Source organism: Pogoniulus pusillus, chromosome 6 (genome assembly GCF_015220805.1).
Source record: "Pogoniulus pusillus isolate bPogPus1 chromosome 6, bPogPus1.pri, whole genome shotgun sequence".
In the NCBI taxonomy this organism is placed as follows: Eukaryota; Metazoa; Chordata; class Aves; order Piciformes; family Lybiidae; genus Pogoniulus; species Pogoniulus pusillus.
Window position 1 is genome coordinate 38,266,502 of NC_087269.1, and position 25,868 is coordinate 38,292,369.

A 25,868-nucleotide genomic window follows, 5' to 3' on the forward strand; every position below is an offset into this window, starting at 1 on the left:
CTGGAGGTGTTCAAGAAATGCCTGGCTGAGGCACTTAGTGCCATGGTCTAGTTGACTGGCTAGGGCTGGGTGCTAGGATGGACTGGATAATCTTGGAGGTCTCTTCCAACCTGGCTGATTCTATGATTCTAACTAAATCTTAATCCTTATTAGATTCACAGTATGGTGGGAACTTTTTGAGTAAAGTTAATTAAGGCAATAAGAAAAGGTGCACCTTGTTCTTATTTCACAGTATTTCACAGTATCATCAGGGTTGGAAGAGACCTCACAGATCAAAGCCAATCAGAATAATAACAGAGCCAATCTGGAAAATTCTTCCTTCTAACTCCCTCCTGAATTAACCTTTGAATTGAAAAGGTACATCCAGAAGCAGTCAATCCCCAAGAAAACACAGACACAGGCTCCAAAGAACAGCTCCCTCATCCTCAAAGCAGCTGTCAATCACCTTCAGTAGCCAATGAAGATGCAAATGATGTTGGGGGGGGGGGGGGGGGGAGAGGAAAGAAGGACAGGAAAAACGAAAAAGCAGAAGCACTTAAAGGTAAGATCAGAGAGTTGCACTCTGTACATTCTGGAAACGAGTGGGGAATTAGGGCTGCTACACTCATTAGGACTATCTGGAATTGTATATCTAAATCCCCATGCACCAAACTGGAAATATATATGCCCCTCAGAGAAGATCTAGGATTGCAAGTGGATGACTAGCTGTGTATGGTTTTTCTATTATCCCAGCTGAAGAAAGAGTTGAAAGCTAACGAACAAAGACACGCAAGCGCGCTGCTTTGGGAAACGCAGGAGAACAAAACGAGGAGAAACAGAAAGCTGAATGACTTCATTAATGAAATTCTGCAAGTACAGAGCCTAGTTGTGAAAGTTCAGCTGCTTATAGGAGAAGGGGGAACCTCATTGCTGTCTACAACTACCTGAAGGGAGGTTGTAGCCAGGTGGGGGTTGGTCTGTTCTGCCAGGCAACCAGCAACGGAACAGGGGGATACAGTCTCAGGTTGTGCCAGGGGAGGTCTAGGCTGGATGTTAGGTGTAAGTTGTTGGCAGAGAGAGTGATTGGCATTGGAATGGGCTGCCCAGGGAGGTGGTGGAGTCACCGTCCCTGGAGGTGTTCAAGCAAAGCCTGGCTGAGGCACTTAGTGCCATGGTCTAGTTGACTGTCTAGGGCTGGGTGCTAGGTTGGACTGGATGATCTTGGAGGTCTCTTCCAACCTGGTTGATTCTGTGAAACAATGATGGAATTAAATTGTAATTACATAGGGAGGAAAGTCATTTTTGCCCCATGCAAGAAAGAGAGAGACAACTGGTCATTTTTTTGACTAATGACCTACTGAAAATTATCTGACACTGGAGGAGTTAAAAATATGCTGTAAAACCAGGGGTAGGCTTTCAAAAGGTCTTTTTTTTTTTTTCTTTTCAAACCCCAAGAATCCTTGATCTCTGAGTAAAATAAGTACATTGTTTTACTGGAAAGTATCTTTTTCCACTTTCCTCCCTCCCCCTTCAGGGGGCTTTGCTAACAGGAAGTGACCCTGCATTAGCACAGGTTAACCATGCCTTTCCCTGAAACATGGACAATTCAGGCAAACATTCCCTTCTCCATTGTTAAAGCCTTTCCCCACCCCCCCCTTTTTACTTCACAGCAGGATAATGCAGCTTTTCATACTTTGGCCTGAGCCTCTTCCCAGCATCTCAGTGTGGATTTTTGACAAAGTGCTCCTTTGAAACTAGCCGGAGCTCATTTCAGCAGATGCACAGCACCACAAATCCTCTGCGACCACCAAGCAAGCCTGACGAGAGGCAACCGAGGCAGGAGACACGCAGAGTTGATTCACTGCGTGTCATTAATGAGATCAGACACCACCACTGTAGGTAGGCTTTACATTACAGACCTCTTGCTGGGGTTTCTTCTTTAATTTAATAAAGGCTCCGTGCCCTGGGCTGCTGAGCTCTCCCAGACCTCCATGATGGGAGCTGACACTGCCAGTACCCCAAGCAGAGAGGAACAGTAATTAACGCTTTATAAATGCAAGAAACTTTCATCTTCTCCAGGATTCAGACCCAAGCATATGGAGCTATAGCCCACACATAGACCAGTTTTGGTCCCCACTGTACAAAAAAAAGATGAAAACAGGCTGGAAAGCATCCAGGTAAGGGCCATGAGAGTGGTCAGAGGACTGGAAGGGCTGCCATACAAGACTGAGAGAACTGCATTTGTTCACCCTGAGGAGACAAGGCTTAGGGTAGGCCTCATTACTAAGTACCAGTACATTAAGTGTGGCTACCAGGACAACAGAGACTCCTTTTTTACAAGGGCTCATAAGGAAAAGACAAGAGGTAAGAGGTACAAGTTACTCTGGGGAAGATTCTGACTGCAATCCAGAAGAAAATTTTGTACCATGAGAACAATTAGACATTAGAAACATCTCCTTGGAGTCCCTTCCAACCTGGCATCCTGTGAGACCTTCAAGATAATCATCTTAAGAGGTCCCTCCCAAGCCCTAGCATTCTGTGATTCTGTGAACAGGACCCAGCACTGCCAGGTCACCATTGCACCATGTCCCTCAGCACCACCTCTACATGTCTTCCATGCCTCAAGCAGGCAAGCAGCAATCCATTAGCCAAATCAAGACTCCAGCCTCCTGATGACAAAGACTGATGGCTCAATTCCTATCATGAATCAAGTATTACCACTCCTAAGCCATACAATCTTAGACATCAGTAAACAGCCTGCATCACCTCAACAGTCTGCTAACACAGAAAAATGGAAACACTGAGAGCAATGACAACATTATTACTTATTTCAGTCTTTGTCAAAGGATGGAAGATAGGATGGATAATTTATTGTTCAGATGGCTGCCAAGGAAAAGACATCACTTTCTATCAGTCAACAAGCTGCAGTGAGAAAGGACTGCCACAAGATTCTGATGTTTTAACCAAAATTTCTGCTGTCAGCAGTGAGACCTGTGTCCCTAACTGCCTTCTGGTGTTTGCCAAATGACTTGTTTGCGGTGTCAGCCACCATTCAGCGTTAGCATCCAGGGAAACTGTCCCAACTGCAAAAAGCCCTGACAGGCATACAGCCCTTCCTGTGCTCCCTAATCAAAATTCAGTGGATAATCAGGGCTTGGGTTTACCTCTCAATAAACACTTGAGGCTGGATCCTGAAAATCAGGGTCAGGCCAAATCACAAACTAGAGTCACAGAACGGTGGAGGTTAGAAGGGACTTCTGGAGATCATCTAGTCTAATCCCCCTACACTGAAGCAGAGTCACCCACAGCAGGCTGCCCAGGATCACAACGTCCAAGTGGTTTGAAATCTCTACAGAGAGGACCATTCCACAACCTTTCTGGACAGCCTGCTCCAGTGCTCCAGCACCCTCACAGCAAAGAAGTTTTTCCTCACTTTCAGATGGAACCTCCTGGATTCCAGTTTGTGTTCATTGCCTTCTGTCCTGTCACTGGACACCACTGAAGACGTCTGTCCCCACCCTCTTGATATCTACCCTTCAGATAATGAGCAGCACTGAGAAGATCCCCTGTCAGGCCACGTTAAACACCCCAGGTCTTAGTCTTTTCTCCTCACAGAAATGCTCCAGTTGCCTCAGAATCTTTGTGGCTCTGTGTTGGATTGTCTCCAGCAGTACCCTATCTCTCTTGAACTGGGAAGCCCCAAACTAGACACAAAACTGCAAGTGTTCTCAGCTCTGTTCCTAAAATTGTCATGGCAAAGTCAAGGCACATTTGCAAGCTCGAACCTAGAGAATGAGTCAAACTGTTACTCCTGATGAACGCATCTTGTGCTGATCTAATGCTTCTTCAAACAGCCCTGCCTGGTGAGACTGAAGCTTAATTATCTCATCTATATCAATAACACCTCAAGCTAAGAGTCTAGATTAAAAAATTATCTTCAACACAAACAGGTTGTTGGGTTTTTTCCCAAGCTTCTGGGTTTTAGTTTTGTTTTGTGTATTTTTTTTAAGTGATGTTGACAGCTGTGGACACATTTCTCAGAATGAAGATGCTTGCTTTTTGCAAAAGCTGATGTTTGACCGCAGGAAGTTGCAATCATTTACAAAAGAAATCTAATCTAGTTTACCTAAGGACTATTACCCCTCAAAAGTATTATCAGTCTAAAGCAGGAAAAGCTTCTTGATGTCAAGAAATAGCTCGTTGACATAAGGCTCTTGGCCAAATTAGTGTAGTCCCTCACTTGGCTTCAGAGCAAACAATCCCATCATACAGATAATCAACAGCACCTGAAGTAAGTCTCTCTGTGGTGACTGCCAATTTATTTTTTCAACATACTTGCAAACAATCAATCTTATCTCTTGCTGTTAAATAAGGGAGCACCACTAATTTCAAGGAGCTAATGCGCAGCAATGCACTGCTCAGGATAGGATGTGACACACCATCTCCATCTGTCCACCGAGACAGACTCTTGGTGGATCAAGGATCTCCTCTGCAATGAGTGCATCAACGAAAAGGAAACAGTCCTGCTTGGCACCTGCAGGAGATCATCTTACACGTTGAATCATCAGAGTGTATTAGTGCTGCACAATCTTTTTGAGGTCATGAAATAATGCGCTCCCATGACTTGGTTCAACTGCTTGCACTGGTGAGTTCCCAATACCCAGCTGGTTGACACAAGCATTTGTCTATTTTGCTAACTTTTTACCCCTTTGCTTCCTACGTGCTGGGACAGGATAAAAGGAAAAATATTCCCTTTTCATTAAACTTTTCATAATTTGGAGGTTGGTCAAGCACCTGGTAATTATTTTATCACTGAAGAGAATAATTCTTAGATTTTAGGCTCATGCCTCAAATTATCTTTGTTTTTCTTGTCGTGCTTTTTTTGGCCATGCTATAGCAAGATTGTGTCTTTAACAAACTCAGCACTCTGAAGCAACTGGTCCTTAGAGTGAGATGATCTCTGTTGAAATTTTAAGAGTCGAAGTGGTTACTGAAAACGCTTGGAAATTTACTGCTGTACTTTGAGACATAGACCCATAGAAACCTTTTGATTGGAAAAGACCTTAAAAATCATTGAGTCCAACTACTGTCTAACTCTACAAAGGCTGGTGCTAAATCATAGGATCACAGGATGTTAGGGGCTGGAAGGGACCCAAGGAGATCACGGAGTCTAACCCCTCTGCCAGAGCAGGACAATACTATCTAACACAGATCACAGAGGAACACATCCAGACAGGCCTTGAAAGTCACCAGCATCACATATCTATGTCTTTTAAACACCTCAGATGTTGAGGAGGAGATTACCTCTCTAGGAAACCTATTTCAGCATTTAATAACTCTGTAAGTGAACAAGATTCTTCTACTACCCAAGCTAAATCTTCCCTTCTCTGTAACATTCACATAAGAAAAACCTCGGCGTTTTAGACGTTCATGCTTTCCTTTCAAGGATGTCATGCTAGACGTTTTCAGGCACTTTTGAGGTGACAGAAGCTATCCAGCACTCTTGTGGTGACTCAAGGAGTAATTTGATGCAGTGTGACTAAAGAAAAAAAAAAGCAAGCCTGTTCAGGGTGATTCAGAACATTTAAATGGTGATTTGCTAGGTAAGAAATGTATCGACCACTTGGTATTCTCATCATGTCCAAGACACCTAGTTGTTCAGCTCTTTCTGATAATTTACTGCAGCTAGCCAGAGCCAAGGCCTCATTTCACAAGCTGCAGAAGAGCTGCTCCTAGTTTAAACCAAATGTGAAGAAGGGGAAAATGAGGCCCTTCACTCTCCTGGCATACTGCAGTCACTGAATCCACACAGCCCATCTCTTAATCATCGTTGTTCTAATGATTCTCCTGTTCAGTTCTCCATCGCTTGCCTTGAGTGCTAATGTGTGACTTGCACCCACCAGAGCTTCTCACTTCATCTTCCTCTCACATTCTTGCTAACTCTGACAGCTCAAGATAAAAACATCCACCCTCAACAATTTAGAAAAGAGTGGGAGAGCCAAACCCATAACTTTCACACGCCAAAACAAGGGAAGCTGAACTTCAGTCAGACCTTCAGCAGACAATATGGTGCCATCTTGGGGAAAATAATTCTACTCTATAAGTTTCACTCAGAAATGTTGTCCATTACATGGTTAACAAGGCAGACATTGTTATATCTTCTAGGGAAACAAGGGTCTTCCTATCAGACAGGTTCATTACTATGCCCCCGAATATAAACCTCAGACAGGTTCATTACTATGCCCCAGAATATAAACCTCAGACAGGTTCATTACAATGCCCCAGAATATAAACCTAAGCTTTTAATCTGAAAAAAAACCACAAAATAAATCCTGAAGGTGAGGAGTTCCTTCAACTTCAGTCACATTATTTTATGATCATACCCCCAAACAAGTGAAAACAACAAACAAAAACCTGCACCAAATAAAACAAATTCAAAACAAGCCCATAAACCAAGAGAACCCAATCACCTCCCTGCCCCAGCCATCCATGCATGTTTGTTGACTAAAAGTGCAAAGAAATTGTTAAAAGAATAATTCACTCCAAGGGAAAATGAGGATTTTAGTCACAGCCAAGGCCACTGTAGCATCACAACACCACAGGATCACCAGTGCCACCACTGAGAACCAGCCTAGGGGCAGCTCTAACTTCTGTAGCCTTAAGCATCATCTCTTCCTCTTGCTTACATCTGTAGCCTACAACCTCCGATGGTAGGTAAGGATCTGTGTGACAAGGAAGGAGACCACATCACTCCTGCAGTTCCTAAATAAGTGGAGCAAAAAAAAGAAAAATATCATAGAATCAAGCAGGTTGGAAGAGACCTCCAAGATCAGCTAGTCCAACCTAGCAGCCAGCCCTAACCAGTCATCTAGACCATGGCACTAAGTGCCTCAGCCAGGCTTTTCTTGAACACCTCCAGGGACAGTGACTCCACCACCTCCCTGGGCAGCCCATTCCAATGCCAATCACTCTCTCTGGCAACAACTTCCTCCCAGTACCCAGCCTATACCTCCCCTGGCACAACTTGAGACTGTGTCCCCTTTTTCTGTTGCTGGTTACCTGGGAGAAGAGGCCACCCCCCACCTGGCTACAACCTCCCTTCAGGTAGTTGTAGATGGCAATGAGGTCACCCCTGAGCAGAGGCTAAACACCCCCAGCTCCCTCAGCCTCTCCTCACAGGGTTTGTGTTCCAGGCCCCTCACCAGCTTTGTCACCCTTCTCTGGACACCTTCCAGCACCTCAACATCTCTCTTGAATTGAGGGACCCAAAACTGGACATAGCACTCAATATGTGGCCTGACCAGTGTTGAGTACAGGAGAAGAATAACTTCCCTTGTCCTGCTGGCCACATTGTTCCTGATACAGGCCAGGATGCCATTGGCTCTACACTATCCCTCTACACTGATCCCTTGCTTCTCCTCTTATGCCCAGTGAGTGTCATCATCCCTTCCTTTGTCACATCAGGTAATGGGGAAACTCACAGTAGACATTTGAAACAAAGAGCTAAACTCAAGAGTTTAGTAATCCATAAAAAGGTCCTCCAGAGAAGAGGAGGCATTCCCTTCCTCCTAAAATAATCTCCAAGACAAGGAGAAGCAAACGTTATAGCCCAACACACAAACTAGGGTCTGTCTCAAAGGCTGGCAGCACCTTCCAAAGTCATTGGTCACTGTAAGGATTGAGTCCTCAATTTCTTGGCATCTGATACAGTACATGAAGGTCACACTGCATTGTGCCACAGACCCAATGACACAAAACGTCTAGACCAAGGAAAATTGACAGCCTGCTCCATTTCAAATTTATACCAGATGAAGTGAAACATCAAAGGAGCTCCTTTTAATGGGCTTTTTGGCATGTGGCCCTTTGTTCTTAACAAGTCAGCACCAGCTGCTATGTCCATAATGCCAAGTCAGTGACATCCCCAGCCAGATTCTCAGCTCATGTAAATCAGCATCACTGCTCTGAAGGCAGATCCTTCAATTGGTTGACATCAGCTGAAGATTTGGCTCCTCACACTTAGCAGGTGCAAGCTAAAGTAAAATCTTCTGTGCCATATTTCACATTTCTCCTGTCCTCACTACCAGTACTGCTGTACATTCTCAGGCTGGAGAGTAAATTGGCATCAGCTGTAGCTACTCAAGTTTCTATACAAGAAATTCCATACTGTAAGGAACAGATTTTGTCTAATTATATCTTGTTCATGTGTATATATACACACACACACACTCTCCCTCATCTTGTACTCAGGGTTATTGCATGGTGACTTTCCATGAACAGAAAATGAGGTGAGAAGCCACATCCATTCATTGCAATGTTTCAAATGCTAATTAATAATTCAAAGCAAATACTATCATCAGTTTTCTGTCTTATCTTCAGGCTTAAGACTGCCTACAGTAGTCCGTCCTCATTACCTTAAGTATACATTAAAGATGACTTACAAACATTTTCTTCATATATAAACATCTCAAATAACCAGAGGCTTTTTTTAGTGTGTTCTTAAAATTAAAACCTTTTTGCCTTGGCAGGTAGCAGCATGCTGAAATCACACAATCACAGAGTGGTTTGAGTTGGAAGGGATCTTAAAGACCATCTAGCTCCAACTCCTCTGCCATGGGCAGGGACACCTTCCACTAGACCAGGTTATTCAAGATCTTGTCCAACCTGGGCTTGAACACCTCCACAAAGGGGCATTCACAACCTCTCTGGGCAACCCATTCCAGTGTCTCACTACTCCCACTGTAAAGATTTTTTCCTAATATCCACCAATGCCAAAAAAGACACAAGAAGGATGTAAGGCCACATCCTGCTCCACTGAAGAAGGTGAAGTATAGACTCTCACAACTAAGCATTCACATCACAGTTTCACTGAGGGCAATGACAGACAGACAAGATAAGAATACACATCTTTTAGAAAATCAGGACTGATCCACATCTCTAAGTAAGACTGACTTGAAATGTAATGTCCCAGGAGCTGCTGTTCTGATTTCACTCCAGTATATGTGTGTATAGTTATATACATACACTACATTAAAAAAGCTCTAGAAACAAGTTGAAGCCTACTTATTTACCCCTTACAAAAGACACTACTGTCTTCATTCCTTGTTAATAAAACTCTGAAGAAAGAAACAGAAGTCTATAATCATGTGGAGCCATTTAACGCTCCAAAAGCCCTGATGCCAGCTCACTTTCCCAGTCTTGGGTTGCTTTAAGTAAGTAAATTATGCTTTCAAGTCATCTGCTGTTCTCTTTGGGAAAAGCATAAGCAGCTACAGTACCAGCTCTTTCATCTGTCCTGTTCACTGTTATGTTTGTGCCTTTCCCCTTCTCCCCAGATTCTTCAGGGGAGGGGATTCCAGTAATGCAGGCCCTCCAGACACCCCCTGCACTGGTGCTGGCTCCCATGGTAGCTTGTGGTCACCATGGTGTCATAGCCACCTTTCATTGCTGACTCACACATACCTCACAATCTGATTTCCCTATGTTTGGGTAGTTTACATGGGTGTGAGATGCCCTTTTGTTGTCACCCCCCACCACGCTCCTTAAGCACCCTCCACATCTTCTATATCTCAACGCAGGGCTGTGGAAACCAGCCCAGCACCTACCATCCAAATCACATCTACCTTTCTCTCCACCTCAGCTGTTCTCTACACAGCAGATCAGAGAACAATGACCAAATGAAACAAAGATTGTGGGTATTATAAATGTTGCAGCACTAAGCAACATGATTTGAGTTTCTAACGCAGGTTTGTGAAGGTGCTTGAGTTTCAAGACATTTACAATTACCTATAAACTTAAATGCATAAACGTAGAGGTCAGCATTTATAACCTTTCACAGTAAAGTGATACTGTTAAATCGAGAGCTCAAAGTGAATTTACAGTTGTTCTATTTTCTTCCTTTTTGTCCCATTTTGTTAATTCAGTGTAAAGGCCAATAGGTAATAGATTGTAAAAGATGGATGGCAAAGTAGATGTTCATGTGGAATACATTCTTCCTGAAAGGTAGGAGAGAAATTAAGATTTAGAATGCTCCTGTCTCAGGCAGGAACAGGACTAATCTTTTCATTTTTAACTTACCTTGTATTTATGAGACATCAGCTTCAGCCAATAAAGGAAATTGAAGCATTCACTTAAAAGCAGTGTTAGCAAGTTCTGGCAGCTTGTTAAAAGCCATGACCGAAGGCAGGGTGATGCACATCAATCACCTCTGACAAAGATGTCATGGAGCTCGGCCCAGGTTTACCCTTGGGTCATGTGGCTCTCAGTGGACCATTTCAAATGAACAGGTACACACATTCCTTAAGCTGCCCAAGGGATTTAATTGCTGACCACTCATTATAAATAAACCCAATTATGTGCTACAACTCTGTCCTCCTGCAGTTCCATGCTGACTTCACATGTACCATGGATTTTCCAGAACTTAGAGTCTGTTTTTTTGCCAACTAATGGAAGCAAAATACCCAAAGCAAGGGAGACAGGAGAAGATACAATCCACAGTGGTGAAATCACAAGATCATATTCCATCTTTGGGATGCTATTGCATGAAACATGGCTTTGAACACTGGCTGAGTCTGAGAGATTTGGATTTCTAAGTACAATTACTATCCATAAGCATAGCCCAAGATTTAAATTGCATTAATGTTCCTAAAATATCCTTTTCATGTGTGGCACTTTGTGGAAATCTATACCTCTGGAGATCATCTGGACCAACATCCTGCTGAAAGCTGGGCCTTAGATAAGGTTATCCTTGGGTAAAGCCAAGTCTTGAACACTTGAATATGAAATGAGTAATACTATAAGTCATGATTATTTCAGTGAAGCCACATGAAAAATGAGAAAAGGGACACTCCAAAAGGGCCATGACTCAACCAGCTCCATAGGCAACAGCAAAACCTGGCCCCAGTACCTGTAAAGCAAGAAGTATTTGGGTGCTCCTTTCCCTTCAGATCCTAACAAGGCAGACATCCTGGAAACGACATTTACAGATCTCATACTTAAAAGTCTAGCCTTGAAAGTAATTTTTCTGTATTTTTTTTCACCATGGTGATGTTATTACCACTTGTGTTTCTGCTGGCAGGAAGCTACTGCCTACAGCTGCAAACTAATATAAACTCAAAGCTTTCTGGGTCATCAGAAATGTGATGGACAAAGAACTCTGAGCAGCTCCTTAATCCGTAAGGTAACTAGGTTAAAGTATTCATGTGGTGTCAAAAACGTTGTCGCTGCCCCAGTGCCAGTTCTTCCCTCTTTTTAAACATCTCATTTCACAAACATTTCATTGCATAAACATACAGCAGGAAAAAAAAGCTGAACAGGAATGGATTTGAGGTAGCAAACACCGGAGGAAAAAAAATGACCCAGGAGAATGGGGAAGCTGTAAAGGGCTTTGCTGATGGGGTCGGTATTTCACTGTGCTTGTAAAGCAGCATCTAGAAATCCAGGCCTTGTAATTTTGAGCTGTATATACAGAAGGGCCACAGCCAAAGAGACCTTACTGAGACCTTACTACACCGTTTAAGAATTCAAAGGCAACCTACGAGAAGGATAGGAACAGACATTTTAGCAGTACCTGTTGCAGCAGTAAAAGGGGTGATGGCTTTAAAGTAAAAGAGAAAGATTTAGATTAAAGAGAAGAAAGAAACATTTTACACTTGAAGGCAGTGAAACTCTGGCCCAGGTTGCCCAAAGAGGTGGCAGATGCCCCGTCCCTGGAAACACTGCAGGTCAGGTTAGATAGGGCTCTGAGCAGCATGATTTAGTTGAAGACGTTCCTGTTGACTGCAGTGGGGTTGGAGTAGATATCCTTTAGAGGTCCCTTCCCACTCAGATCATTCTTTGACTCTATGAAAGGCAGGAGGATAGCATTGCCCCTTGATACCTTTCTTTAGGTATTTAAAACTAACCTAGTTAAAAAAAGCATAGAACAGGTTGTAGGACTGTACCAGCTTTGCACCAAAATGGACTAGACTGAAGAGATCACTTCTGTCCCTCACAGGACCACAAGATATTAGGGGTTGGAAGAGACCCAAAGAAATCATCGAGTCCAACCACACCAGAGCAGGACCACACAATCTAGCACAGGTCACAGAGGAATGCATCTAGACAGGCCTTGACAGTCTCCAGAGAAGGACTCCACAACCCCTCCAGGGAGCCTGTTACAGTGCTTTGAGACCCTTACAATAAAGAAGTCCACCCTAGTGTTGAGGTGGAACCTCTTGTGCTGCAACTTACACCCATTGCTCCCTATCCTAACCCTCACCTCAGCCATTTTTGGAATTCCAGGGAAACTCACTCTTTGTTTTTCTCCCAGGTGAAAGCCATGCCAATTTCCTTTCCATGTACTGCACACGAGACATCTGCACTGCTTTTCACTTGATGCCTTATGATTTGTCACATTTGGTGGCTGATGGCTATGCAAGAGCTCATTACTTCAGGGAGCCTGGTGAGACAAACTGGGGCTGAAAAGCCTCATTCTGGCTGCTTATAAAGATTTCACACAGGAAAGTTGTAGTAAGCTGATAAACACCTTCTTATATATTACAAAGGGTCTGATCAAGAGAAATATCTCTCTTTACATTCTGCATTATTTTGGCACAAAAGGGGGAAGCAGTTAAAAAGGTGACACTTCCCCTGCTTATTTACACCTGTATTCTTGCATACACAAACGGTGGAAGTCAGTTTTCAAGCCCCCAGTATTTCTCAGCTGGTTACTTCACTCATTTCCTCTTCCCAGTGAAACTGTGGAGCCAGGAGCAGTGCCGTATTTCACTTTCTAATTACTTCCAGTAAAAGTGATTCTTTCACGATCACTACTGTATCAGCAAGCCCTAGGAAGGCTCAATATTACTCTCCTCCTTAGTATATTACAGAGATATGGTGTTGAACAAAGCCTTGAATACATAATGCCTCCTCTGGAAACTTCAGGAGGACATTGTCATTTGAAATTAAGATCACAGTACCACAGTATCACCAAGGCTGGAAGAGACCTCATAGATCATCAAGTCCAACCCTTTACCACAGAGCTCAAGGCTAGACCATGGCACCAAGTACCACGTCCAGTCCTGCCTTGAACAGCTCCAGGGACGGCGACTCCACCACCTCCCCGGGCAGCCCATTCCAGTGTCCAATGACTCTCTCAGTGAAGAACTTTCTCCTCACCTCCAGCCTAAATTTCCCCTGGCGCAGCCTGAGGCTGTGTCCTCTTGTTCTGGTGCTGGCCACCTGAGAGAAGAGAGCAACCTCCTCCTGGCCACAACCTCCCCTCAGGTAGTTGTAGACAGCAATAAGGTCTCCCCTGAGCCTCCTCTTCTCCAGGCTAACCAATCCCAGCTCCCTCAGCCTCTCCTCATAGGGCTGTGCTCAAGGCCTCTCACCAGCCTCGTCGCCCTTCTCTGGACACGCTCAAGCATCTCAATGTCCCTCCTAAACTGGGAGGCCCAGAACTGAACACAGGACTCAAGGTGAGGTCTAACCAGTGCAGAGTACAGGGGCAGAATGACCTCCCTGCTCCTGCTGACCACACCATTCCTGATGCAGGCCAGGATGCCACTGGCTCTCTTGGCCACCTGGGCACACTGCTGGCTCATGTTCAGGCAGGTATCAATCAGCACCCCCAGATCCCTTTCAGTTTGGCTGCTCTCCAGCCACTCCGACCCCAGCCTGTATCTCTGCATGGGGTTGTTGTGGCCAAAGTGCAGCACCAGCACTTGGAGCTATTGAACGCCATCCCACTGGATTCTGCCCATCTGTCCAGGCGGTCAAGGTCCCACTGCAGAGCTCTTCTGCCCTCCAACCCAGCCACATCTGGGTTGGAGATGGTATATAATGAACTTCAAAGCTGAAACTCTTTGCTGATGTCAACCAGCAGAAGGTTCTCACCAATCCTCACCCCTTTACAGCTCTCTAACACTTGTTAGCACATTCTCTCTCCTGTTCCCTGCTCTACCATCTCCCTTTCAACATCAGACAACCTGGGTTACACTTATAAACACAAAGAAATATTTATCTCAAGCCTTCACTGGCAGCCTGCCTGAGGGGTGCTTCACCCTGCAGACTCACGTGGCTTTCATTTAAGGGCCTGACTCTGGAACTACTGACACCACTGCTTTCTCTGTGCAAAATCCTGGCTCTGTGGACAATTCTCTTAAAGGTTAAGGCAGGAGCTCTCTGAACCATGCAGTGCCCTCTCCCTGCTTGCACCCTGATAAGGGCAAGTGTAATCCCAACGATTAAGGAAGTTGAACATCTTCCCTATGAGGAGAGCCTGAGAGAGCTGGGACTTTTTAGCTTGCAAAAGAGACAACTAAGGGATGACCTCATTCATGTTCATAAGCATGTAAGGGGTGAGGGCCAGGAGGATGGAGCCAGCCTCTTCTTGGTGATTCCCAGTGACAGGACAAGGGGCAATGGGTGGAAGCTGAGGCACAGGAGGTTTCATGTGAACCTGAGGAGGAATTTTTTCACTGTGAGAGTAACAGAGCACTGGAACCAGCTGTCCAGGGAGGTGGTGGAGTCTCCCTCTCTGGAGATATCCAAGAATTGTCTGGATGTATTCCAGTATGATCTGCTCTATGTGATCCTGCTCTGGCAGGTGGGTGGACCAGATGGCCTTTTTAGGTCCCTTCCAGCTCCTGACATTCTATGATTCTATGATTTCAAGGACAGGAGGAAAAGGGCAGCAGTAACAGCAAGTTGCAAAGGGATGGTGCAGCCCAGTGTTTGTACCTTGTCCATCCTATGTGACAGCACATGGCTTTTCATCTTTCTTTTTTTCACCATTTCCACAGTGGGAAGATAAAGGTATAAATCTCAGGAAGTAGCTTATGTTCATACAATGACCCTTAGATTAAAAAGGCCACATAAGAACAGGGTAGCTGCAATTAAACGTAGCCCAATGTCACTAGATACACTGGGTGGAGAGAAGTTTTAACCTTAGTGCTTCTGGTGAAAAACAGAGTAACTCATTGACATTCTTCCCATCCACACTCCCTTCCTAGAGCGTAAATAAACTCAGCTGTGGTTGTTCAACTGCACTGTAAAATAGCTGCTCCAGCCCAGTGTAGGAGAAGCAGTGCAACTGGGTGCACAAAGTAATCCCCCTGGCATCCTTCCCTTCCCCAGGATCAATGTTGTAAAGACAATTGTACATTTGAGAAATGCCGGGAGATGTTTGAAAGAAATGTGTTAAAGCTTTGCAAATCATTTACCTGGAGCCATTAGTTATGAAAGTTTGGGCTTATTGCTGCAGCCTTCTAAATAAAAGCTGAAAATCAGAGCACTTTTAATTGCAAGGAGCACAAACTTGAGCTGAGTACAGCCATCTGCTTCATCTCATACCTGAAATTCAGGCCTTGTACAAAGACAGTCCTGGCTATTTTCAGGGGCTAGGCACTTACTGAATCATGGAACTGTTTCAGTTGGAAAAGCTCTCCAAGACATCGAGTCCAACCATCAACCTAAGACCACCACCACCACTGAACCACATCCTGAAGTGCCATATCACAGGATCACAGGATGTTAGGGGTTGGAAGGGACCCAAGGAGATCATGAGTCCAATCCCCTGCCAGAGTAGGACAATACTATCTAACACATCACAGAGGAACACATCCAGACAGGTCTTGAAAGGCTCCAGAGAAGGAGCCTCCATGACCTCTCTGGGAAGCCTATTCCAGTGCTCTGTCACCCTCACAGCAAAGAAGTTCCCCCTCGTGTTGAGGAAGAACCTCTTTTGCTGCAACTTACACCCATTGCTCCTTGTTCTATCACAGGGAGCAGTGAGCAGAGCCTGTCCCTCCACTCCTGGCAGCCTTCAGATACTTATAAACATTTATCAAATCCCCTCTAAGTCTTCTTTTCTCCAGACTAAAAAGCCCCAGGTCCCCCACAGTATTCAAGATGAGGTCTCACCAGGGCAGAGTAGAGGGGAAGGAGAACCTCCCTTAATCTGCTGGACACACTCTTCCTAATGCACCCCAGGATCCCATTGGTCTTCTTGGCCACAAGGGCACATTGCTGTGCCATGGTTAACTTCTTAGGCACCAGGACTCCCAGGTCCCACTCCACAGGACTGCTTTCCAGCAGATCACCTCCCAGCCTGTACTGGTGTAGTTTGTTATTCCTTCCCAGATGCAGGACCCTGCACTTGTCCTTGTTGAACTTCATCTGGTTCCTCTGTGCCCACCTCTGTCTGCCCAGGTTTCTCTGGATGGCTGCACAACCTTCAGCTGCATCAGCCAAGCCTCCCAGTTTGGTGCCGTCAGCAAACTTGCTGAGCAGACACTCTGTGCCCTCATCAATGGCATTGATGAAGATGTTGAACAGGACTGGCCCCAGCACTGATCCCTGGGGGACATCACTAGTCACAGCTCTCCAGCTGGACCTGGCACCATTGATCACCACCCTCTGAACTCGATCTTGCAACCAGTTCCTGACCCACCTCACTGTCCACTCTTCCAGGACACACTTCCTCAGTTTGCTCACTAAAATGTCATGGGAGACTGTGTCAAAAGCCTTGTTAAGGTCAAGATAGACTACATCCACTGGTTTCCCTGAATCTACCCATTCAGTTATGGCATAATAAAATGCTACTGGGTTAGCCAAGCATGACTTCCTCTTGGTAAATCCATGCTGACTACTTCTGGTAACCTTCTTCTCTTCCAAGTGCCTTGAGATGCTCTCCTGCAAGAGCCGCTCTATCATTTTGCCAGGGATGGAGGTGAGGCTGACTGGTCTATAGTTTCCTGGAACCTCTTTCTTGCCCTTTTTGGAGAGTGGAGTGACATTGGCTCTCCTCCAGTCCTCTGGCACCTCTCCTGTCTGCCACCATTTGGCAAAGATGATAGAGAGTGGCAGAGCGATAACACCAGACAGTTCCTTCAGGGCTCATGGACTTGTTAACTTGTATAACTGATCCCTAACCCAGTCTGCACTGACCAGTGGGGAGTGTTCCCTCCTCCAGGCTTCCTCTCCTTCATCCAGGGTCTGGAGTACATAGGGGACTTCAGCCTTCGGTGTAAAGACTGAAGCAAAGAAGGAATTCAGCAACTCTGCCTTCTCTGCACCCTCAGTTATCAAGGCTGCCTCCTCGTTCAGCACTGCCCCCACACCTTCCCTGTGCTTCCCTTTTCTACTGATGTATTTGAAGAAGCCTTTCTTGTTCTGTTTTACTTCCTTTGCCAGTTTCAGTTCCAAGAGGGCTTTGGCCTTCCTTTTTGCTTTCCTACAAGCCCTGACTACTTCTCTATAGCTTTCCCAAGTGACCAATCCCTTCTTCCATGAATTATGAGATTCCTTCTGCCCTGAGATTTCCTTCAGGAGCTCCTTATTCAACCACACAGGTCTCCTAGCACATCTACCTGATTTTTAATTCAGGGGAACACAGCTAGCTTGGGCTTGGAGGAAGTGGACTTTAAAAATTAGCCAACTCTCTTGGGCTCCTTTCCCCTCCAGAGCCTTAGCCCATGGGACTCCTGCAAGCATGTCCCTGAAGCACGCAAAGTTATCTCTGCAGAAGCCCAGGGTTGCAATTCCACTTGTTACTCTGATTCTACCCTTTAGAATACTAAACTCCACCATGTCATGATCACTGTCCCCAAGGCTGTTCCCAACCTTAATGTCCTCAACCTGTTCCTCTTTATTAGTTAATAGAAGGTCCAGCAGTGCATCTCTCCTTGTTGGTTCCTCCACTATCTGCATCAAGAAGAACCTTTTGGACTGTCTGTGCCTGGCTGTGTGATCTTCCCAGCAAATACCAGGGTGAATGAAGTCTCCCATGAGTACCAAGGAGTTAGCTCTAGAGGCTTCCTCCAGCTGTCTGTAGAAGCCTCATCAACATCTTCCTGTTGGTCTGGTGGTCTATAGTAGACCCCTACAACAATTTCATCTCCTTTTCCACGTCCCCTAATTCTTACCCATGAGGTTTCAACCTGTTCTGTCCCCTGCCTTGGACAGAACTCAGCATTTTTCAGTTGATCTCACACATAGAGGCCAACTCCCCTACCTTGTCTGGCTGGTCTGTCCTTCCTGAACAGTACATGGCCATCCATGACAACATTCCAGTCGTGGGAGCTGTCCCACCATGTTTCAGTGATGGCAATTATATCATAGTCATTCAGCGTAACTGCAGCTCCTCCTGCTTATCCCCCATGCTCTGTGCATTGGTGTATAAGCATTTCAGGGAGGGAAGTTAGTCCATTGGCTTCCACTCTTGCAGTCTCACCATTCCCAGCCCCTTCCATGGCCCCCAACCTACCAGTAAGCTCTGCATGTGCTGAGTCCTCATTGCTTGAGCCCTGTGGTCCATCTCTGCAAGATTTAAAGAGTTCTTGTGTGTCCCCAGTGTGCTGCAGGGTAACAGGCTGAAGGCTCCTGTTTTTTAAACATCTCCACACTTTTTGTAAGCATCTCCAGGGACAGTGAGCCCATCACCTCCCTGGGTAGCCTGTTCCAATGCCTGACCACTCTTGCCAGAAACAACTTTCTCCTAACATCCAACCTAACCACCCTCCAGCACAGAGAGAGTTAAAAAAAACCCCAACAATTACAGTTATGAATGATTAAAAAAGAGGTTTAAGATAGGAAACACAGGTAGGGTTTTCTCTATCATCTGCTGAGCAGTGTGCAGCACTAGCATGGCAAATATATTCATGGTAGAGTCCTGGAAACTGAAAGCCTTTGGGCTGTGCTCTGACTCACTGTGTCTCTGCAGAATCAAGGATTACTGCTGTCTGCTCAGAGAAAAGTCATTGTGGTGGGTGTGTTCCAGCCTGAACTGCTCCACCAGACTGAGGTGTTATGGAAATTACTTACCTGCCTCATTACTCGAATTAGGAAGCTGCAGAGAAAATGCAGTGTGATAGCTGCCAGACTGCTTATTAGCATGATGCTTCTCCATTGCTATGCTATTAGGTCTTCTGGGTACATCCACAATCGCTGGAAGATCAGAGTCCAAGTGCCTTTGCAAAGGGTATTTACTCGCCGAGTAGCCTTCATTCGATTTCGTCTTATTAACTGCGTTGTTCCCTGTTAAGTCTGCACTCAGCTTCGATCTGAGTGGAGTCTTGTTTTCTCCTAGGAACTTTGTTTGATGTATCTTCTCTTTTGGCTCTCCATTAGCTATGCCATCTACTCCATCTGCTGTTAATCTAGACGAACTGCAATTTATATTGAAGGACAACGCTGATCTATATGTTCTTTGGCGTTTAATTCCAGGTTGGTCAATACAGACATTGAGTGACTTGTCTAAATAATAGATGGTATTTGGACAGTGCTGAGAAACCTGAAAGTGGACACGTGAGGTGAAGGCAGGTGGTACCTCCTCTCTCCCCTTGCTGCTTTGAAGACTCAAGCTGCTCTCCTTATTTCCAGGGTCAAAAAAATGCCTTTGTGCTGGTTGTGAGCAAGATTCAGAAATCTTTAATGAAGAATCATCACGTTGGTGTGCATGGTTTGGTGGGAGACAGCAACAGAGGGCAGCAGGGACTTGGCTCGAGTTGGGGGATGTGGTATTGGTCTCTTGCACAGCTCCAGGTCCACATGCTGGATGGCTGGATCCTGCAGCAACACGCCTGGCCGTAACAGTTATGAAGGCAAACCCTTTCTGCTGGTTTTGACACTGTTGTTCCTCTGCAAGAGGAGAGTCCGACGGAGACGTGGCATTATCTAAAGATACCTGAATTTCTAATCTGCTGGGAAGTATCTTGAATGCTCTGTTTGTGTTGACTGAACCATGGCTAGCCAAAGACTGCTTCATATGATTAGCACTGGGCTGAGGGAATGTGGGCTGCACAGGCAAAGCAGGCCAAGACAGTTTAGATTTCTTCTCACCAATCATCTGTGGCGTGACTATTGGGAAAATCAGTGCTGTACTTTGTGATGACAGGGATTCCTGAAAATGAAATGATTGAAATGATCAGCATACTCTGTTGTAATATACATAACAGTTTCTCTTCTACCATCTAGCACACCAGGCAGTTCTGTTCAAGATTTCTTGTTACCTTTCTATTCATACTAACTGTCTTGTCATTTAAAAACACACGCTCTTGAAATCAGCTCTGAATTGTCTGTGAGACTCTAGTGAAGAACTCCATCATTCTGAAAATTTATATTCCAAAGCATTTTTTTCAGCATTTAACCCAAATGCAGTTGGGATTTATGGCTGCTATGTTCATTTTAAAATGTTAAATGCAATGTCCAGTTCCTGACTCTAAATCACTCTTTCACAGTGGTTTGCTGGTAGTTAAAATACATTTAAATATATTATGGATCATCAGCCTGAAGGTCTTCATGGGAAATTACATTCTACAGAGGACACCTGGGCACCAGAGTCATGACTGCTCTGCAACATCACCAGTTAGATGCATGGGGAAAAAACCACTCCGTGGTCCCATCCACAAATGTGGTGAAATTATCTGTAAGGGCTCTGGGTACTATTTTGATTCATTAGTTCCCTCCTGTTTATGATTACTTAGTGGCATCTGTCAATAATGAAAAACCACATTATGCCCAAGATTGATGGCCAGTGGCTCAGATGATTTTTTTCTAACCATGACACTTAACATTTATCTTGATAGACTGTACATTATTTCACTCAATGTAAAAAAGAAGGTGCCTTCACACTAAAGCTGTCTGAAAAAGAGAAAACCTGAGTTTAAAATCTTCTACTGTCACTATCTCCACACAGCTGGTCTCACAGGTCACATGCAATAAAGCATTTGGGCCATCTCATTGCTGCTATCAATTGGATGATTAGACTGCTCCTGCCCTGTGTGCCTAAATCTCCAGATCTTAATAGAAAAACAGTGCACTGAACTCGTATGCCAAATCTGAGGATTAGCTTCATAATGAAAGCTCATCCAAACTCCTTTGGGATTTAGATGTCGTTTGCTAGCTGTACTGCTCCTAGATCTTGGCTGGACGGGATGACCAAATGTTTTTCCCAACCTTAGGACTAAGGTGAATTCATAGCATGGCTATCTAGTTATGTAGCAACATATATCAGGATCACAGAATTGCTCTGATTGAAGAAGCCCTTTAAGATCATCAAATCCAACCACTAAATCAGTACTGTCAGGTCACCACTAAAACACATCTCTCAGCACCACATCTACGTGGCTATTAAGTCCCTCCAGAGATGACAATGATGATACCATCTAATAATCAATACCAGTACTTGATAAGTCCTCCACAAAACATAATTCTCTTTTTCCTCAAGGAAAACTACATGAGCAACAGAGTTGTGACCTTCCAGGTGCCATGGTCATCCTTCTCAGAAATTGGGTGCCAGCTGGGACACTGCACTGAAGTCTGTGGAGAAAATCCTTCTTGCGCATCTCTCCTCCGCTCACAGAAACAACAGAGAAAAATAGGCTCTTGGTACCTCTTGGGAAGGTTAATTTGGGAACCCAAATAGGTAGAGATAGATCAAGAGGTTATTAAGGAAGCGAGATGCCAAGTAAATTCTATCAACTCTTTAAACCAACTGCCTGTGGTTTTGACAATTCAATAATTTCACAGCCCCAGGGAAAGCATTTCCCTCCTTCTTTGTTTCCTTCATGGTTTTTAACAACATTTGCCACATACTTTTTGCGCTACATTTATTTCTACCTACAGGTTAAGACCTTTGCACGCCTTCCAAAACTGTCAGCTTCCCCAAGATTTCTACAGGGCAAAGATGAATGTAGCTTGAAATGTTTTATTTGGGATGTCTCTCTCATGCTCCAGTAGTTAAATTGACATTTATTTCTTTTGTTAAGGGCTGCACAAATGGAGACATCCTCTAAGAGTCCAAAGGCATGTCAAAAATGTTCCTGAGAAGCTTCAAGCTCATGCATCAATATTTTAAATAATTGATTTCTCTTTTTTTTTTTCTACTTGAGTGTATGTATTATTCCCTCTCCTAATCATTGGCAAAGAAATGGATCTTCAAGTTTGACCAGCTGATCCTATGCTCATTGGGAATTTTAAAGCTTCACTGCACCTTGTGAAAAAAATACAGATTTACACAAAGTAATTGTGGTGAACTGAAAACCTCAGGCTTTAGCTTGAGAACATCTGAGACAGAAGGTGCTGATATTTTTTTGTACCACTTGATTTAGTCTCCTGGGGTGTTTTTAACAACTTCACCCCCCACACACAATGCATGTTATTTCCTCTTCTCTCCCTCCACAACGAGTGTATAGAATCACAACATTTAACCATCATTTTATTTGGCTTTTCTGCTGCCTAAGCTAAGTCCAGCTAAACAAAACCAAGACCAAATACATTGCTCAGCAATCAGTGACTGTTTTGTAAACCTGAAAGCATTCTGCTGACTGCTATCTAAGCACAGCTTATTTGTTTTACCTGGGGAGAGCTTGATTTCCTCTCTGCAGCACTCTGGCACTGAAGGCCTGTGTAGGTCCTCTGACCATCAGTGCCCCATGGCCTTTGGGTCACTCCTGGGTAAAAAAAACAGGAGATAACATTATTTTCAGTGTTCTGAAGGAGATGAGTTAGAAAATTTAGTTTTCAATGGAGTGTAAGCAGGAGAAGAAGAACCACTGTAAATCATCTGATTTCCCTGTGACCCAGTTATCCAAGGGGTCTTCTCCAACCCTCTTTCCAGGAGAGCCATTTGGAACACTCCAGGCATGCTGTTGCAACGACCTGTTCATGGACAGTCTCACAATGTGTTCACGGATGAGCTAAAAACTTGGATATCTCTGCTTTTGATTTCCATGGCTTCAGATGTGAGGGTGAAGGAGTCAGGAAGATGGGAAATCTGGTGATAAAGAAGCTGAAGAGTCTAAGAAGAAGCCTTAAAAGGAGCAGCTGAGGGAACTGGGGTTATTTAATCTGGAGAACAGAAGGCTGAGGGAACACCTTCTCACTCTCTACAACTCCCTGAAAGGAGATTGGAGTGAAGTGGGGGTTGGTCTCTTCTCCATAGTATCAAGTGATAGAATGAGAGGAAATGGCCTCAAGTTGTGCCAGGGGAGATTTAGGTTGGATATTAGGAACAACTTCTTTCCTGCAAGAGTGGGCAGGTATCAGAACAGGCTGCCCAGGGAGGTGGCATAGTCACCGTACGTGGAGATGTTTAAAAAACATGACACTTCAGGACAGGGTCCAATTAGGTATGGTGGAGTTGTGTTCACAGTTGGACTTGACAGAATCACAGAACCCATCCAGTTGGAAGAGACCTCAAAGATCATCCAGTCCAATCCTCAACCCAGCACTGAAGGGTCAACACTAAACCATATCCCTAAATGACAGCTGCACAAGCTGCTTAAACATCCCAGGGATGGTAACTCCACCACTGCCCTAGACAGACCATGCCAATGTTTGATAACTCTTTCAGAGAAGGAATATTTCCTAATACTCAGCCTGAACCTCCCCTGGTGCAGCTTGTCTTAGACTTAGCCTTGATGGTTTTCTTTTCCAACCCTAATGTTTCTACAAAATGGGAATTTCAACAAACATCACCTTTGTGTAGCCTCCAGAACTGGGAGCGCCAATGAGAACATCAGTGGTCTGGATGCTCTGTCCTGGATTTCAGTTGAACTAAGTCACCTTCTCTTCAAAAGAATTACAGTAATTTCAAATCATATTGATGAATGCCATTGCATCATAACTTCCTAGCTCAGAGATAACTCTTCCATCAGTACATCAGTCTCCAAATGTTGTCATCTTTGGTCTTCCACAAGCACTAGCCTGTCTGCAGCTTTTTACACAGAGCTGATTTCCATATAACACAGAGCCTGGGCTCTTGCAGCAGTGCATTACGTCTGCTGTCAACTGTTTTGCCAGGAATTACGTTACCTTCTACTTTGTCATAAGCATCCACAATTGATTCTCAAAAAGTCTCCATTTGGACTGAAATCTCTTGATGTTACTGGCTGTTGCTTTACAGCAACAACTTATGCCACTGGTTGGACCTTTTGTATCTTTTTCCTTTTCATTTAGGCAGCGTGATAATTTTTTTGCTAAGTAGAATCTCAGTTTACATGTAACATAATATTAACAAGGGGATAGAAATCAGCTCCACTTTAAGGAGTGCTCATTAAAAGCATATCCACCACAGCAAGCTTCATGGCTTCTCCTTGAGTAGGAATAGAAGGACGAGAAGGAGAAGGTATCAGGTCTATCCTCCATCAGGAAATCTCCTTGAATTCCACTAGGGAACAGAGACCAGAACACAAAAACAGTATTTGATGAACCTTCTGCTTGAATAAATCGTACTAAAATATATTTAAATCCTTCACTGGCACATCTCCAAGATGTCAATATATCCACAGCTGGCATGAAAAACAGATTTTCTTTTGTCATTGACCAACAGTCCTGAGCAGCAGAGAAAACAGCTGGACTCATTAGCCACAGTATGTGGAGGGTGGGGAGGGAAGAGAATCCAGAAAACAGCCAGAGCAGAGGGTCCAATACACAGTTTTTCTGGCAAAGAAAGAATGCACAGTTGCAGTCAGTGAAAATGCAATGAACCTGATTGAGCACTGTTTCACAGTCACTGCTAGCACAAAACAAGGGCAAGACACCCTTGGAGCCTGCTCCCCACCTTTGTTGTGGTGCACAGAGAGAAGGAGATGCTGCACTTTCAATGTAGGACAAAATTCACTCTGCTGGATCCACAAGCAGTGGCATAGCTGCTGCGTAACCCTTCTGGAAACCCCATGCAGAGATACAGGCTGGGGTCGGAGTGGCTGGAGAGCAGCCAGACAGAGAGGGATCTGGGGGTGCTGATTGATACCCGCCTGAACATGAGCCAGCAGTGTGCCCAGGTGGCCGAGAGAGCCAGTGGCATCCTGGCCTGCATCAGGAATGGTGTGGTCAGCAGGAGCAGGGAGGTCATTCTGCCCCTGTACTCTGCACTGGTTAGACCACACCTTGAGTCCTGTGTTCAGTTCTGGCTCCCCCAGTTTAGGAGGGACATTGAGATGCTCGAGCGTGTCCAGAGAAGGGCAACGAGGCTGGGGAGAGGCCTTGAGCACAGCCCTACGAGGAGAGGCTGAGGGAGCTGGGATTGGTTAACCTGGAGAAGAGGAGGCTCAGGGGAGACCTTATTGCTGTCTACAACTACCTGAGGGGAGGCTGTAGCCAGGAGGAGGTTGCTCTCTTCTCTCAGGTGGCCAGCACCAGAACAAGAGGACACAGCCTCAGGCTGCGCCAGGGGAAATTTAGGCTGGAGGTGAGGAGAAAGTTCTTCACTGAGAGAGTCATTGGACACTGGAATGGGCTGCCCGGGGAGGTGGTGGAGTCGTCGTCCCTGGAGCTGTTCAAGGCAGGATTGGACGTGGTACTTGGTGCCATGGTCTAGCCTTGAGCTCTGTGGTAAAGGGTTGGACTTGATGATCTATGAGGTCTCTTCCAACCTTGGTGATACTGGGATACGTTGTTTTAAGTATGTCTGTATTCTGCTGAGCTACATGGGAATGCCTTCACTGCAAAAAGCTGCTAGATAAGATGTCTTATTTACTTTTAAAAACAACTAAATGGGGAATAAACTGCAAAGAACAAAGAATAAATTCTTGGATTAAGGCAAGACCTCAAAAATCCCCAAGTTTGGTATAAAAAAAGGTATGTAATTAAAATGACAACTCCAACTAAGTTCATATATGCTTTCCTCAAATGCTTTACAGTAAGAAAACCACAATTGTCTCAGATGAAGCTGGAATGTTTTAACAGGAGAACACCAACTCGTGAATGTCAATTCAAGGAAATCCAGAAGGCTGGCTGGAGATAAATCAGACCCATCATGTGTTGCCAGATGGCCTTTCATGAATTTCACTCAGATGTATTTTCAGCACAAAAGAAAGACTGAGTACTAGAGGGTCAAACAAGAGCAAGTTGTCAAAGTCTACACCAGAGATAATGTACAACATGGGAGTTAGTTTTATCAAAGT

General features: G+C 44.7%; 1 protein-coding gene across 1 annotated transcript in view; it reads right to left on the reverse strand.

Moving 5' to 3' along the window:
• Positions 1–25,868, reverse strand: part of C6H10orf90 (chromosome 6 C10orf90 homolog) — a 94,971-nt gene that overhangs the window by 29,849 nt on the left and 39,254 nt on the right. The window contains exons 2-3 of the mRNA XM_064145306.1: positions 22,318–22,412; positions 18,784–19,861 (exon numbers count right to left, since the gene is read on the reverse strand). Coding sequence (XP_064001376.1) covers positions 18,784–19,861; positions 22,318–22,412 — 1,173 coding nt within the window. The remainder of the gene's footprint in view (positions 1–18,783; positions 19,862–22,317; positions 22,413–25,868) is intronic.